The 16,192-nt window shown below is 43.9% G+C and overlaps 2 protein-coding genes across 2 annotated transcripts in view; one reads left to right on the top strand and one right to left on the bottom strand.

Moving 5' to 3' along the window:
* Positions 1-8,639, bottom strand: part of ZNF292 (zinc finger protein 292) — a 70,218-nt gene extending 61,579 nt beyond the window's left edge. The window contains exon 1 of the mRNA XM_060236791.1: positions 8,467-8,639. Within this exon, the coding sequence (XP_060092774.1) occupies positions 8,467-8,634 (168 nt within the window). The 5' untranslated portion in view covers positions 8,635-8,639. The remainder of the gene's footprint in view (positions 1-8,466) is intronic.
* The window catches only part of CGA (glycoprotein hormones, alpha polypeptide), a 30,413-nt gene continuing 22,757 nt past the window's right edge, over positions 8,537-16,192 (top strand). Inside the window, exon 1 of the mRNA XM_060236812.1 lies at positions 8,537-8,655. The gene's annotated coding sequence lies outside the window, so the exon portion shown is untranslated. The remainder of the gene's footprint in view (positions 8,656-16,192) is intronic.

Here is a 16,192-nt window from a genome sequence, read left to right as displayed (position 1 = left end):
CCATTAACTGATTTTCAATATTCAGGATTCATCAGAATATGATTCTCTTTAACACTGTTCCTTTTATCTTCTGTTGAAGCTTTTTAATTTTTTTTTAAATTTGGTCTGTGATCTTAAATAAACTGACTGACTGGTTCTCTTTTGTATTTTCAACCCAAGACATCCTTCTCAAACATGCCAGTATTTTAGTATTTATTGTAATAGACTTTATTCTGCTTCATACTTAAATGTTTTACAGTTGCTTTCTAAACATGAACACTTCTGTCCCCAAAGGGCTGAATATTAAAAAGATTTTAGAGAAACTGAGGCCAAAATAAAATTAAAATGACATTTTATAAACACATCTGTTTAAAATAAATTGAACAGGCAAAACTAGTCCCAACAGACATCAAAAGAGAAGTGCACTCTGCAAGAAGTCTCCTGCTAAATGGCTATTTGTTGCTGAAGAGGTGCTATGTAGCAAAACAGACTGGATGAGGACCAGAACTTAGTCCCAAATGCAGTGGTGATGGTATATCTGAAGCTTTGCCAAACATATAACCAAAAGATGTAATGTAATTCCATGACATTAGTGGAATTCTACAATTACTACAATTCTTAAAACTTCTCTGTATTACACAAATAATATCAAATGTTGTTAATCTAGACTACTCTCAGGCATAGAAGCTGCAGAAAACTTGAGAAACATCTGATCATGAAAGAAACATTTTACTTAGGACTCTTTGCACTCAAGACTTTTTGAAAAAGATTTTTAAAATGCATGGGTATCAGACAGTGCAATCTTATGCACTTATTCCAGTCAAACCTCACTCAGTTCAGCAGATTTTAATTAAAGCTACTCTATAAAAGACTACACCAGCGGTGGTCAACAGTAGCTCTCCAGATGTTTTTTGCCTACAACTCCCATCAGCCATCAGCCATGCTGGCTGGGGTTGATGGGAGCTGTAGGTAAAAAAACATCTGGAGAGCTGTTGGCTACGCCTGGACTACACTACAAATCTATGCATGCTTCTAAGTTGGGTTGCCAGTTCTGGTTTGGGAAATACCTGGAGATCTGGGGGTGAAGCAGGAAGAGGGGAGGGACCTCAACAGGGTACAATGCCATAGAGCAGTGGTCCGCAATCTTTGTGGCACCAGGGACCGGTTTTGTGGAAAACAATTTTTCCATGGACCGGGGGGGGGGGGGGTTGGTTTTGGGATTATACAATTGTGCACTTTATTTCTATTAGTTTATGGCCTTGGGTTAGCCATAGCTCTCACAGAGCTGTCCTTGAAAGGGCAGCTTCTGTGAGAGCACTTTCAGCCCCACCCACCTCACAGGGTGTCTGTTGTGGGGGAGGAAGATAAAGAAAATTGTAAGCCACTGTGAGATTTGGAGTGGCGGGTGGGATATGAATCCAATGTCATTGTCTCCTCCTCCTTCTTACATGGTAATATATAAAGAAATAATTATACAACTCACGGCCCGGTTGCTAACATGCCACGGACCGGTACTGGTTCATGGCCTGGGGGTTGGGGACCTCTGCCATAGAGTTCACCCTCCAAAGAAGCTGTTTTATCCAGGGGAACTGATCCCTACAATCCAAGGATCAACTGTAATACCAGATCTCCAGGCCCAACCTGGAGATTTCCATGATTAACCAGCCTCTACACAGTAACACACCTTGAAATAAAATTTTACAAATACTCATAAGCAACAGCATCGCAATAAGGAACACCTCATAAAACTGGACCCCAGTATAAACATTCACAAATTCAGTGTGGTATAGGGGTGTGCCCCTCTCATGGACTGCTGCCTTGTCGTGGCGAGAGGGCTTGCGTGGTTCAATGAGGTTGTGGGCTATGCCATGCAGGGCCACCCAAGATGGACAGGGCACAGCTGTGAACCCAGACTAAATGTGATCCACTGGAGAACGAAATGGCAAACCACTCCAGTATCCTTGCCAAGAAAACCCCATGAACAGAAACAAAAGGCTAAAAGATATGGCGCTGGAAGATGAGCCCCTCAGGTCAGAAGGTGCCCAATATGCTACTGAGGAAGAGCGTTCAAGTAATCACAGAAAGAGTGAAGCGGCTGGGCCAAAGCTGAAAGGACGCTCAGCTGTGGATGTGTCTGATGGTGAAAGAACAGTCCGATGCTGCAAAGAACAATACTGCATCAGAACGTGGAATGTAAGATCAATGAATCAAGGTGTCCCGCCCAGCCCGGGCAGGGACTGCGCGGAGGAGACCCCCCGGCGCCTGCCAGCCGCTCCAAGCCCCCGGCATCGCCCCAAGAGCCCCCCCCCACCTCTCCAAGCCCCTGTGGAGGCCCCACCCCTCACCTCGACTGACGGGGCGAAAGCAGCCACCCGAGCGACGCCTCCCAGACGGCGAGCCCGGCTTCGAGTCCGTGAGGTCTGGCCGGGGCAAGACGCCGGAGAGCAAGAGGGAGAGCCATTCAGCTCGTCGCAGCACGAGACGCTCCCTTGCAGCACGCCGCTGAGGGCTGGGACGCCCGAGGCACGCCCAGTCAGCCCGTCCCCGAGGCACCTCTCCTGGGCGTCTGGGGCTTTGAAGGGGGGAGGAGCCAGAGAGGGGCAGGTCCTGGGAGGGGGGAGGATGGGTCGGGAAGCATAAAAGGAGGGAGGGAGGAGGTCGCTGAGGAGAGCTGGCTGATGCGCAAAGAGGCTGCCTCGCGAGAGAGAGGGACAGGAGCCATAGCACAGCCAGGAGGGAACGGGGGCCTGCGGTGAAGTAACCCAGTGCCCACCCCCCTGTTTCTGAGACCTCCGGGGAACGCCCCAGAGTGCCCGGGTGGGGCAACGGCGACGCCGGGGGACCGGGAGGGGCACCAAAGACCTGACACAAGGTAAGATAGATGTGGTCAAACAAGAGATGGCAAGACTGAACATCGACATCTTGGGAATCAGTGAACTAAAATGGACGGGAATGGGTGAATTTAACTCAGAGGATCACTACATCTATTATTGTGGCCAAGAGTCCAGTAGAAGAAATGGTGTGGCCTTTATAGTTAACAAGAGAGTGAGGAAGGCAGTAATGGGATACAATCTCAAAAACGACAGAATGATCTCGGTCCGTATCCAAGGCAAACCATTCAACATCACAGTAATCCAAGTCTATGCCCCAACCACTGATGCAGAAGAGGCTGAAGTGGACCAGTTCTATGAAGATCCACAACACCTTCTAGAATTAACACCAAAAAAAGATGTCCTCCTCGACTGGAATGCCAAAGTAGGAAGTCAAAAGGTGACCGGAACAACTGACAAGTTTGGCCTTGGAGAACAAAATGAAGCTGTGCAAAGGCTAATAGAGTTTTGTCAAGAGAACAAGCTGGTCATAGCGAATACCCCCTTCCAAGAACCTAAAAGGTGACTCTACACATGGACATCACCTGATGGGCAACACAGAAATCGGAATGATTATTACTCTGCAGTTGAAGATGGAGAAGCTCCTCACAGTCAGCAAAAACAAGACCTGGAGCTGACTGCGGCTCAGATCATGAGCTACTCATCACAAAATTCAGGCTTAAACTGAAGAAAACTGGGGAAGCCATTAGGCCATTCAGGTTTGACCTTGATCACATCCCTTATGAATATACAGTGGAGGTGAAGAATAGGTTTAAGGAACCTTAAAATTGATAGACAGAGTGCCTGACGAACTATGGACGGAGGTTCATGACATTGTACAGAAGGCAGCAATCAGCACCATCCCAAAGAAAAAGAAATGCAAGAAAGCAAAGTGGCTGTCTGATGAGGCTTTACAAATAGCTGAGGAAAGAAGGAAAGTGAAAGCAAAGGTGAAAAGGAAAGATTCACCCAACTGAACGCAGATTTCCAGAGAACAGCAAGGAGAGATAAGGAGGCCTTCGTGAAGGTACAATGCAAAGCAATAGAGGAAAATAATAGAATGGGAAGGACAAGAGGTCTCTTCAAGAAAATTAGAGTAATCAAGGGAACGTTTCGTGCAAAAATGGCCATGATAAAGGACAAAAATGGTAGGAACCTAACAGAAGCAGAAGAGATCAGAAAGACGTGGCAAGAATACCCAGAAGAATTATACAAGAAGGATCTCAATGTCCCGGACAACCATGACAGTGAAATTGATGACCTTGAGCCAGACATCCTGGAAAATGAAGTCAAATGGGCTTTAGAAAGCATTACTAACAACAAAGTGAGCGGAGATGATGGTATCCCAGTTGAGCTATTCAAAGTCCTAGAAGATGATGCTGTTAAAGTGATGCACACATTATGTCAACAAATTTGGAAAACACAACAGTGGCCACAGGATTGGAAAAGATCGGTTTATATTCCAATCCCAAAGAAGGGTAATGCCAAGGAATGTTCAAACTATCACACTATTGCACTCATTTCACATGCCAGCAAGGTCATTTTAAAGATTCTACAAGCTAGGCTTCAGCAGTACGTAGATCGTGAACTACCAGAAGTTCAAGCTGGGTTTCGGAGAGGTAGAGGAACTAGAGATCAAATTGCCAACATTTGCTGGATTATGGAGAAAGCACGGGAGTATCAGAAAAACATCTATTTCTGCTTCATTGGCTATGCTAAAGCCTTTGATTGTGTGGATCACAACAAACTGTGGCAAGTCCTTAAAGAGATGGAAGTACCAGACCACCTCACATGTCTCCTGAGAAACCTGTATAAGGGTCAAGAAGCAACTGTCAGAACGGGATATGGAACAACTGATTGGTTTAGAATAGGAAAAGGAGTTTGACAAGGATGTATATTGTCACCCTGTTTGTTTAATTTATATGCAGAGTACATCATGCAAAATGCTGGCCTGGATGAAGCACAAACTGGAATTAAGATTGCCGGGAAAAACACCATCAACCTCAGATATGCAGATGACACTACTCTAATAGCAGAAAGTGAGGAGGACCTAAAGAACCTCTTGTTGATGGTGAAAGAGGAGAGCACAAAAGTAGGCTTGAAACTCAACATCAAAAAAGCTAAGATCATGGCATCTAGCCTCATCACACCTTGGCAAATAGAAGGGGAAGATATGGAAGTAGTGACAGACTTCACATTTCTGGGATCCAAGATCACTGCAGATGGTGAATGTAGCCATGAAATTAAAAGACGTTTGCTCCTTGGGAGGACAGCTATGGTGAACCTGGGTAGTATAATAAAAAGTAGAGACATCATCCTGCCAACAAAAGTCTGTATAGTCAAAGCGATAATATTCCCAGTAGTGTATGGCTGTGAGAGCTGGACCATAAGGAAGGCTGAGCGAAGAAGAATACATGCTTTTGAGCTGTGGTGCTGGAGAACACTCTTGAGAGTCCCTTGGACTGCAAGAAGATCAAATCAGTCAGTCCTAAGGGAAATCAACCCAGACTGTTCACTGGAAGGTCAGATGCTGAAGCTGAAGCTCAAATACTTTGGCCACCAAATGAGAAGGGAGCACTCCCTGGAGAAGATCCTGATGCTAGGAAAGACAGAAGGCAAAAGAAGAAGAGGACGGCAAAAGATGAGATGGCTGGACAGTGTTACTTATGTAACAAACACGAATTTGAGCAGACTTCAGAGAATGGTGGAAGACAGGAGGGCCTGGCATGACTTTGTCCATGGACTCAACTGTGCGACTGAAGAACAACATAGGGGTGTGCGTTCTTATCATGCTCTGATGTAAACTGTTGGAAAGCTGGACAAAGCAGAAGTGAAACAAGGGATTATAAGTATTGTCTTGTCACTGAAGATTTTTCTGGTTTGCTGTACGATTGGAGAATTTACAATTTGAACTATATGGAAGTGAATGGACTAAATAGATCATCTGTGGGATGACGTTTACATTAGTTTGTTTATGAATTTGTGAATGTTTATACTGGGGTCCAATTTTACGGTGCCTTCCATATTGCAATGCTGTTGCTTATGAGTATTTGTAATAATATTTATTAGTATTTGTAAAATCTCTTTTCAGGTGTGTTAGTATAGAGGCTGGTTAATCATGGAAACCTTGCCTTTCTCAGCTGTGATTCTCTGTTGTGGCTGCCAACCTGGAGATTGGCAACCTTACTTGTAGGTTCCATTGACTTTAGTGGGCTTATATCTAACTGGTAAAAACATTTCATTTGGTCAAGTGCTAAATCCAACATTCATCAAGAATGTTGCACAAGACTAGACTGAATATTCCCTTCAATACACTGCAATTCTACACTTCAAGATCTACCACTGCAAATTTTATAAAGCATGTACTCCAATTCTATAATTACCTAAATGTTTTGGAGGGAATTTTTGTTCTGCAGGAGCCACTGCTATTTCAGAAAGGTGGATGCTACCTACTTTTCACAGAGTAGGGGAATCAACCAACATTGCAGAGGAAAGGAAAGGTCCCCTGTGCAAGCACCAGTCGTTTCCGACTCTGGGGTAACGTTGCTTTCACATTTTCATGGCAGACTTTTTACAGAGTGGTTTGCCACTGCCTTCCCCAGTCTTTTTCACTTTCCCCTCAGTAAGCTGGGTACTCATTTTACTGACCTCGGAAAGATGGAAGGCTGAGTCAACCTTGGGCCAGCTACCTGAATCCAGCTTCCGCCGGAATTGAACTCAGGTTGTAAGCAGAGAGTTCAGACCACAGTACTGCAGTACTGTTGCTTTACCACTGTGCGCCATGGGGCCACATTGCAGGGAGTGTCTGCTAAATACCACAACTCACAATCCAGCTTAACTGAAATCCAGAAAACTTACTATTATGTTTGAATTGTTTTAAATTGCAATGGATGATCACATATTTGAAGCTGATTTCCAGAATTGGAGATTTCCACACCAACAAAATAACTGCTGGTGTACTGCAAGGACAGTAAACTACTGCTTCAGATTATGTCTACTAAAAGGATACATTTTCAAGCAGTTTTTTGGAAATTAATTTCCATTTTCTAAACCAAAGACTTATTCTGTACAATACATACCAATTTTATATTTAGCACTGAATCATGGTTTTCAATGCTGATTCCTTGTTTTTATCGACATTCTATCTACTAATAGGCAGGCACCTTTCTTATAAATCTATAAATCGATTTAATTAGATTTCTCTATATTGTTCCAGAGATCCTCAATTACAAAGAAAAGTGGTGAAATTTTAACAAAGAAGTTGCTTACATTCTGCAGTGCTTAAAATACAAGGAAGACGCAAACATTTGCAGATATTGTACAATTTGATAGCCAGGATCCATGACCTCAAATGACTGATCTGTACCAATTTCCACCACAAAAAGGTCTTGAAACACTGTCCTAATAATTTTCTCACATAAATGGAAAACATTTTGTATTATTTTGATACTGCCTTCAATGACAGAAGTGCTAATAAGCACTTAACTTGTTAACTACAAAGTCTCTCTAAACTGTCAATTGAATAATAATGCTGAAGAACAAGGCTCCAAGTTTCACCATGGAAGAAAGGCAAATGAATATTTTTTTTTATTTTAAAAAACCTCTTTAACTTGTATTTAACCACTCAGATGCCTTTATAAACTTTTAATACAGAAACATAAAACTGCTGGAATTCTTGCAATGATTAAGAGAACTAATGTTGATTGGCATCTAAGTATCCATTTGCAAATCAATACAACTAAGCTAATGTGTAGTGGTTGCTACAAAGTATCTCAACCGCCCTAAGTGTATCTCATTCTTTAGAACAGTTTGAAGTGAAAGAGGAACACACTGTAGGGTATGTAAAAAAGGGGAAAGAATAAAGTAAGGCGAGTTGATTGACACGATTTAAGGGCGGTTCCAAGTTCAGAGTGCCAGGCTGCCAAAACAATAGACACACACACGGATACTCCGGAAGCTAGATTACCGGATCAGCGGAGTGTTATGAATAGGGGACGCTGGGAGTTTTCATGGCAGTCCTTAACCGAGCCTCCAAGGTCTCACTTGGGGGGCAAGTGCAAGGTACTCTACCGTGCAAAGTAGGGGGACTACATGATCGCTGTAACAGTGAGGAGCTAACCTCGTCCTTTCACCTGGAGAGAAGACAGAGGCTCCGAGATACGGGAAGGGGACCTGCATCTAACACTTCCCACCACTTCAGCGGAACTATCCCCACCCCTCCCCCCGTTCGCGCTGCTGCTAATGCTGCGGGCCAGGGATCTCAACTCGCCGTCGCCGACAGCAGACAAAGGCCCCTCCGGAGCCGAGGCGTCACCAGCACAACAAAGGGGCCGAACGGCGAAGAGAGCGCGACAACCAAGGACTGTTGAAGAAGACGGAAGGGGGGGGGGCGGGAGGTTGTTCTTCAAGCAGCTGGGGGAGGGGATTATAAAGCCGCGAGTCGCTCCTCTCCAGCGCAGGGGGGCGGGCCACTTTGGGCCGCTCGCCTCGAGGCGCTTTCAATGAAAAGCAGCGGGACCAAGGCGCATGGGCCGGTTTAACGGCAGCTTACTTGCCCGTCAGCCTCTCCCGCAAGGGGGGACCTTCCCGCCCTAGAGGCCAGTCGGCCCGTCCTGACCTGGCAGAGCTGCTGACAGTACTCAGTGGCCGCTTCTACGCCTGCCTCATCGCTCTCCTTCAGCGCCGTCTCCAGCGACAATAGCCGCTCCTTCAGTCGCTGCATATCCAGGAGGCCGCTCTCGCCTCCAAGACTGCTGCTGTCCTGCTCGGCCTCCTCGTCCGCCATCTTCGCACCCCGCTCCGTCGCGTACGCAGCCCCCCTCCCCCCACTATTCCTCGCTCAACGGCCAACCTCCCCCTTCCCGCACGGGTCACGTGATTACACAATGCCACGTTCCGGGGCGGGGTCACGTGCGGGATTAGGGAGGAGAGTTCGAAAAGGCAGTTCGCAGTTGTTCCCTTTTTTTTTTGTCCCCCCCCCCCTCGCCGCCGCTCATTTTTCGCAGAGGGGCGGGGGAATGCTGCGCCCTCCCCACAGCGCTGTCACGTGCGTCGGACGACGCGCGCTCCCAGAGCCACTTGCTGCCGCGTGACGTATGCGCAGGAATCGCGGCGGCTGCGAAGCGAGCGCAAATCGTTGAGACCTTTCCGTTTCGTTGTGCGAGCGGTCCGCTTTTGGCAGTGGTAGACGAAAGAGCAATTGACAGTGCCCCCGCGGCCTTTTCCCTTACGTTTGCCCTAGGAGTTTCTTTATCACACAAGCTAAAGTGGGGCTTCTTTGGGGGGCGGTATTAGTGGGAGGTCATGGCTTTGGGGCGGTCTGTGTGGATTCCTGGTATTTATTATTTAGACATTTTCTGTGCCTTCTCTTGAGGGCTCCTGCATCACCGACTGAGACAGGCTACTGAGCCCAACCAGCCCAGCATTTTTTGCTGCTATTCAAGCCGTCAGGCTAATAAGGTTCTTTCTAACCTGCCTACTGCTTCAGATACTAGTGGAGAGGAGAGTGGACTTGACACTTTTCCTGTGCGAGTTATGTGCTGTAATACTGACCTGTGGTAGGATGTACTAAAAAGAATGATATGAATCCCCGTTTGAGAAAAAAGGATATGGCCTGATGATGGCACAGGATACAATAGGAGTGAAGAATGCCAGTGGACTTCCATGGGCTCCATTGAAAAACATTACAGGTCAGAAATGATTCTGAGGAAACTTGTCCTGGGTATCGAATGACAGTCCCCATAATGGAATAATAGCTTCTGGGAGTGGAATCAGTGCTCTGAGCATGAAATAATAACCTCTTGAGGAGTGACATGTATCAATTCAATCTTAAAATTTAAAAACGGGGGAGGGGGTTTAATCTGTTTTCAACTTCGCTGATCTTTTGACTGTAATACACTTGATTGAGAATGACAATAACTGGGTTTGGCATTAAGTGTTCTGGTACTGAAGTGACAGCCACCCAATTTGAAGAATGGTCCCTTTGAGTAGAGAAATTCTTCTGGAACTGGAATGATAGTCACCAGATTGGAAGAGTTGTCCATGAGTAAAGAAACTATTCTGGGATGGGAATGATGGATCCTGGAGTTGAGATGGTCCTTGGGATTAGAATCAGTGATCTGTGGCTGGAACAACAATGCAATACTCAGAGTGCAATGAATCTAGCCTCCTGTCCCTTTCTAAAGCTATTCTGTGCTTGCGGCCATCATTGTCTCCAGTGACAGTGAATCCTACAGTTTAAAGTTACTTGTTCAGGAAACGAGTATTTTCTTTTGTCTGTCCTGAACTTATTCCTCAACAATTTCAGCGGGTGTCCCATAGTTCTTGTATTTTGGGAGAGGCAGGAAAAAACTTCCTCTTTATAGTTTTTCCAAACCATGCATAATTTTATAAACCTCTATCGTATCTCCCTTTAGCCATCTTTTTCTAGCCCTTAATTGTCTTGGTTGCCTTGTGAACTTTTTCCAGTTCTGCAATGTACGTTTTGAGATGCAACAACCAGAACTGCACAGAGCATTCCAAGTAAGGCCACAAAGTAACTATACAAGAGCAGTACAATGTAGGCTGTTTTATTTTCACTTCCTGAATAATCATTCCTAGCATGGCATTTACCTTTTTCACTGCTGCCACTCATTGGGTTGACATTTTCATTGAGATTTGCACAGCAACCCCAAGGTCTTTTTCACTCTCAGCCAGTCCTTACCCTGACAACATATTTATTAGGATTTTTTAATTCCAGTATGCCTCACCTTAGACTGATGCTCCTGAGATCCTTACACCTGAGGGCCCCCATTTTTTTGTCAAGGCTTGTTCCCCCTTTTCTGTGCATGTGTACTCCTGAGTGTGGGCCTAGAAATGATAGATGAAACCTGAATTAAACTTATATCAAAATGCACTGAGTTATGCCATGGATTGCATGACTCCTCCATAAATCATGCATAAAATCCACCCTAAGAGGAGTTCAGTTGCAGACCTTGGAGCTTCTTTCCAGATAATTTGATATCAACTAATAATTCAGATTTCTAAAACAATAAGAAAAAGGCTGATTCCAGCAATTTTCCAGCTAGCAAAATGACTGGATAAGAAGATTCCAGCCCTTCTTCAATCACAAGTAGTACCCAGTCATAAATCTATCTTCCAGATCTCCCTAAGGGAACATTTTTTTATCCTTCCATGCAAAAAGAGAAAATCCTCCCGTAGCATATAGACAAAGAATTTATTTTCAGGCTCATTCATCTTCAAAAGATGACATTTTTATTATCTCCACATTCCAGTGCCAACACCCCTTCCCCTCTTCATCCTAGTCAAAAAAGAATTTAAAAGTTCCCCTTTCAGCTCCAGTCTTTGTATCTGGTTTTGGACTTATCCTGTTACCCCAGCCTTATGGTTCTCCCCTCCTCTGATCCCAGCCTTCAGTCCATGGACCTGCTGCTGTACTTCCTTTCCCTGCCAGTTTAGTTTCAGTTCCTGAAACAACTTGTTCACTGCTGTGGACGACATCTTCGCTTCCCCTGATTTTCTCTAGTATCGAGCTTGTATGTCTCCTTTCTTTTTATAGGTTTATTCCCTCTATAGGCAGCAGTTTTTCTAGGGAAAGTTTCTTTTATTCAGGGCTTTTTTTGTAGCATGAACTCCTTTGCATATTAGACCACTAATGTAGCCAATCTTCCAAGAGCTTACAGGGCTTTTAGTACAGGGTCTTCTGTAAACTCCAGGAGGATTGGTTACCACAGGAGTGTGTGACCTAATATGCAAAGGAGTTTCTGCTACAAAAAAGCCCTGCTTTGACTTACTACATTGCTTTCCCTATTCTGTAATTTTCATTGCCACATTTTCTATATTGCATACATTAATTTGGTTTCTTTTTCTTCGTATACAATAAAACCCTATTATGTTTAAGAGTCTTTCCCCCCCCCCCCTTTGTACTTTGTGTTAATCTGAATCTGGACCTTGGTATACATAGACTAAGATCTCAAGGATATAGGTGTTCCAAAATACAGGTTATTTGTTCCATTCAGAAGGTGCAGTATGGCCCTGCATGTATACAAATTGGGTAACAGACCAACATTGAAATTCATTTGCCACATGTTTGCCCACTCACCCAATTTAGAGTGATCTTCCTAGATCGCTTTACAATTGACTTTGATCTTCAGCCTCATGAATAATTTGGTATCACCTGCAAACTTAGCTACTACATTGCTCAGCCCCAAGATCATTTATGAACAAATTAAACAGCACCATTCCCAATCGTTGCAGGATCCCTCTGCTCACTTCCCTCCATTGTGAGTTTATTCCTACTATCTGCTTCCTGCCATTTAGTCAAGTTATATATCACTAGGCCAGCCCAACTGTATGAATACTCCAAATTCAGGGCAGAAGGTCTTTTTTGGACATGTAACTGAACTAGAAAACTGGGTGGAGAGAGAAAATTTTATAGTGGGGGACTTAAATGATGTTTTTTAAAATTCTAAACTTGATTCCATTTATGAAGGAGCCCATAGAAGTTTAGTACCCCAAAACCTACTGTGACGTGGTAAGCAGCCTGTGGAATCCACAGTGGCCTGAACAGAAGCAGAAACATCCATGCTGGAGGGGATTGACTGCTGCTGGTAAAAAGTAGCCAGTCATGAAACCAATCCTACCTGCCATGAGCTTTAAAACCTTACCAGCTGGCTAGCTGGGGGCGTGGGGCAAACAGCCACAGATAGATTCCAGTGGTGGTTGAGAAGAAGTGACCTCAGAGAGAAGTGGTGCTGCAGATGGGGGAAAGAAGCATGGTTTATCTGGGAGTAGCTAGAGAAGACATGCCCAAGGAACTCCTGGGCAACTCAAGAGCACACTGGACTTGGCAGCAAACTGAGTAGAGGTGAGCCTGGGGCACTGCCTTGAAGAGAGCTCAGCAGTCAGCCTCTGGATGTGGAGCCCAGGGAGTTGGCTCCCAACAGGTGGCTGGGGAGAGGTGTGGGAAGACCATGCCCAATCATGCCAGGGAGCACTTCCAGGAACGGGAGAGTCTGTGTGGAGGCAGCCTGAACAGTCTAATAACTGCCAGGAGACTGATGGGAATTCAGAACATAAGTGGCCAGGGTGCCTGTGGAACCATGAGGGGACCAGGTAGTTGTGATATAATGGATATGTGTGTGTAGGGATTAGGCAAAGTGTGAACATTGTAAAAGCTTATTACTTGATAGCTGTCCTATGCTAGTTTGCCGTATCAAAAGGGGGCAATGAGGCCGGGATACTCCTAGGTGTATATTTCTAGAAAACCTGGTCCGGAGCAGCTGATATGTGACACCTCTAACACAGTGATCTAACAGATGGTCTTTAGACATAACTATCCACGTCAAAAAGATTATACTTTTTACTCCCAGGTTTAAACAGTCTTAAAGGATATTTAAATTGGTCCAATGCTGCTTGCTGACTATGCTTTCACGATGGCTACTTTAAACACAAATGACTTAAAGATAGTTTGAAGGATAAATATGTCTCTGTTGAAAAACTTTGAAATAATACAAAAAGTTAAGAGATTTTTAAAAACATTTTTATGTCAGTGAAACAAATCTATAATGGCCTGGAAAGCTTTTAGAGTGTTTATAGGAAGAAAGTAGAATTTGCAACAATGCTATTATAACAAATGCAATAACAAGACTTAGTCAAATAATACAAGAGATAACAAAATGGGAGACAGGACATAAAGTCTACTTCTGATCAAGAGAAATGGCAGTTGTCAAAGAACAAGTTAAAAAAATTGCCTGATGCCCATGATACCCCTCAAAGTTACTATAACGATAAACAGACGTGGTGATAACCTGTTGACCTGTCTACTTTCAGACAAAAGTGGAACAAGTTTTTCTCCATGTTAAGAATGGATCAGAAACTAGCTTAGACTAGGGATAGACATGAACCAAACCACAAATGCTAAAAATGGCAGATTCATGATTTCTTCCAAATTTGTTCACTGATCCCGCCACACCTGAACGTGAAACAAATTGGCATTTTTTCTTGGCATGTTGTTTGGTTTGTATTTACTTCATTTTTCTGGACAGCATGGCACTAGCGTGATTACCCAGCCCCTGTGCTTCTGGTCACTTTCCAGTGAAACTGACTAGAAGCCACAGCTTCAGTCTCCTAGTGGCCTGCGGTTCCTGTCAGTTTCCAGTGAAACTGACTAGACACTGCAGCTCTGCTTTCCCTAACCTCCTGCAGCTTCTATTAGTCTCACTAGAAACTGAACAGAAGTGCAGGGGCCAGAAGAGAAGAGCTGTGGTGTCTAGTTAGTTTCCAGTCTTCTCCTGGGGGTGAAACTGACCAGAAGTTTCAGGGTGGCTTCTCTTTCTTTCCTCAGCTTGACATACTCTCTGAGAGCAGTTTACCAGGAACACCTGTTTGGTGGACTGTACCTCAGCTCCCCCCCCCCCCCCAAATCCAATTCACACCAAACTTGGAGAGCTGGTAGAGGAGCGTCTGCTAAAGAGTTAGCTGCAAGTTTGGTGTCTCTAGCCCACTCTGGGGCTGTTCTATGCCTTCCCAAATCAAATTAACCATGAATGGTTCAGGAATTTGAAACACATGAACAAGACTACTGATTTGGGCACCCTGATGAACCATGAACCTAACCAGTTTTTTTTTTTTTTAAATCAGGAATACACAGGAACACAATTCCAGCTGGCTTGGCATTGGGGGTGTGGCCTAATATCCAAATGAGTTCCTGCTGGGCTTTTTCTACAAAAAAAGCTCTGAACTGAACCACTGAACAAATGGAGAGCCAGTTTGGTGTAGTGGTTAAGTGAATGGACTCTTATCTGGGAGAACCGGGTTCGATTCCCCACTCCTCCACTTGCACCTGCTAGCATGGCCTTGGGTCAGCTATAGCCCTGGCAGAGGTTGTCCTTGAAAGGGCAGCTGCTGTGAGAACCCTCTCCAGCCCCACCCACCTCATAGGGTATCTGTTGTGGGGGAGGAAGGTAAAGGAGATTATGAGCCGCTCTGAGTCTCTTCGGAGTGGAGGGTGGGGTATAAATCCAATATCATCTTTTTTTTAAATGAACCACCATTTTCGTGTTCTGTGCCCATCCCTAGCTTCAATACTTTTCTACTCTATACAAAGCAGACTCTATTTGACAAACAAGATAGCAAAAAAAAAAAATGAAAATTAAGTTCAGATTTCTAGACATTCAAAAGAGCATTAGCAATTTTAATATAAATAAAACCAGTTTCAATAGAAGAAATCAAATGAGCAATAAAAAGCTTTGTGGCAGGGAAGCCATCTGATATACAGTAGATAATACTATTTTTTTTCTGGAAGTGGAGGCACAGTGCTTGGCAAAAATATATTCTACCCTGTTTCAAACAAGATAGCTAATGAATATATTGCCAGACACCTACATAACTTAAATTTTGAAACCTGAGAAATATGCATGGTAACTAGCATCATTTACCTATTTCATAGTTTACTCATCACACAGATACAAAGCTCTCTATTGGATCAGATGGATGGTCCATCTAATCCAGCTAAGGTTGCCAACTTTGGGTTGGGAAGTTCCTGTAGATTTGGGGAGGGCATGTTTTTGTGATTTTTATCCAATGTAACTGGGTACTAGTTAATTTTGTGTTACTGCAAAGAAACAGCTTTTAATTTTGTGAGTTTTAATTTTCTTATTTATTTATTTTATTTATTTATCTTAGATTTATATCCTGTCTTCTCCGCAAGCGGACTCAGGGCAGCTAACAATCATGTTAAAAACAACAATTTCCAGTTACAATTTTAAAAACAATATAACAATTAAACAATTTAAAACTACATATTTCTAATCTTACATTATCATTTCACAACTGCTAGCATGTAATAATTTTCACACTCTCTTAAATGCTCATCATCATTGAACTCATCTTCTGAATCTTCAGGTTCAGTTGCAAAATAGACATATTTTTTTCTTCTTTGTCCCTAATTTACACATAGCAAGTGGGTCCATAGGACAGCTGTGGTGGCTATGGGGTGAGAGAGAGAGAGAGGGAAGCTCTGAGGCAACTGCCGTTTAAACTGAAGAATGACCAGTCTTCTGCCCCCACTCTGACCTCTCCTGTATATTCTTTAAACTCCTGTTTCCCACATTCAAATAAAAAGAGAGACACAAGCTTTAAATAAAGAACTGATAGCTTGTAAACTGTGTTCCCCCCACCCCTTTCCCCCATCTAGTTGCAACAGACTTATGATAACCCAATAGGGTTTTCAAAGGAAGAGACCTTCAGCAGAGGTTTGTCATTGCCTGCTTCTGCATGAGGTCTATACCTATATTTATTTGTGAGGTAACAAAAATCACTTTTCCTCAGTTACTTGACAAGAC

Source organism: Heteronotia binoei, chromosome 1 (genome assembly GCF_032191835.1).
Source record: "Heteronotia binoei isolate CCM8104 ecotype False Entrance Well chromosome 1, APGP_CSIRO_Hbin_v1, whole genome shotgun sequence".
Classification (NCBI taxonomy): Eukaryota; Metazoa; Chordata; class Lepidosauria; order Squamata; family Gekkonidae; genus Heteronotia; species Heteronotia binoei.
This window is presented reverse-complemented; position numbering and strand designations above follow the sequence as displayed.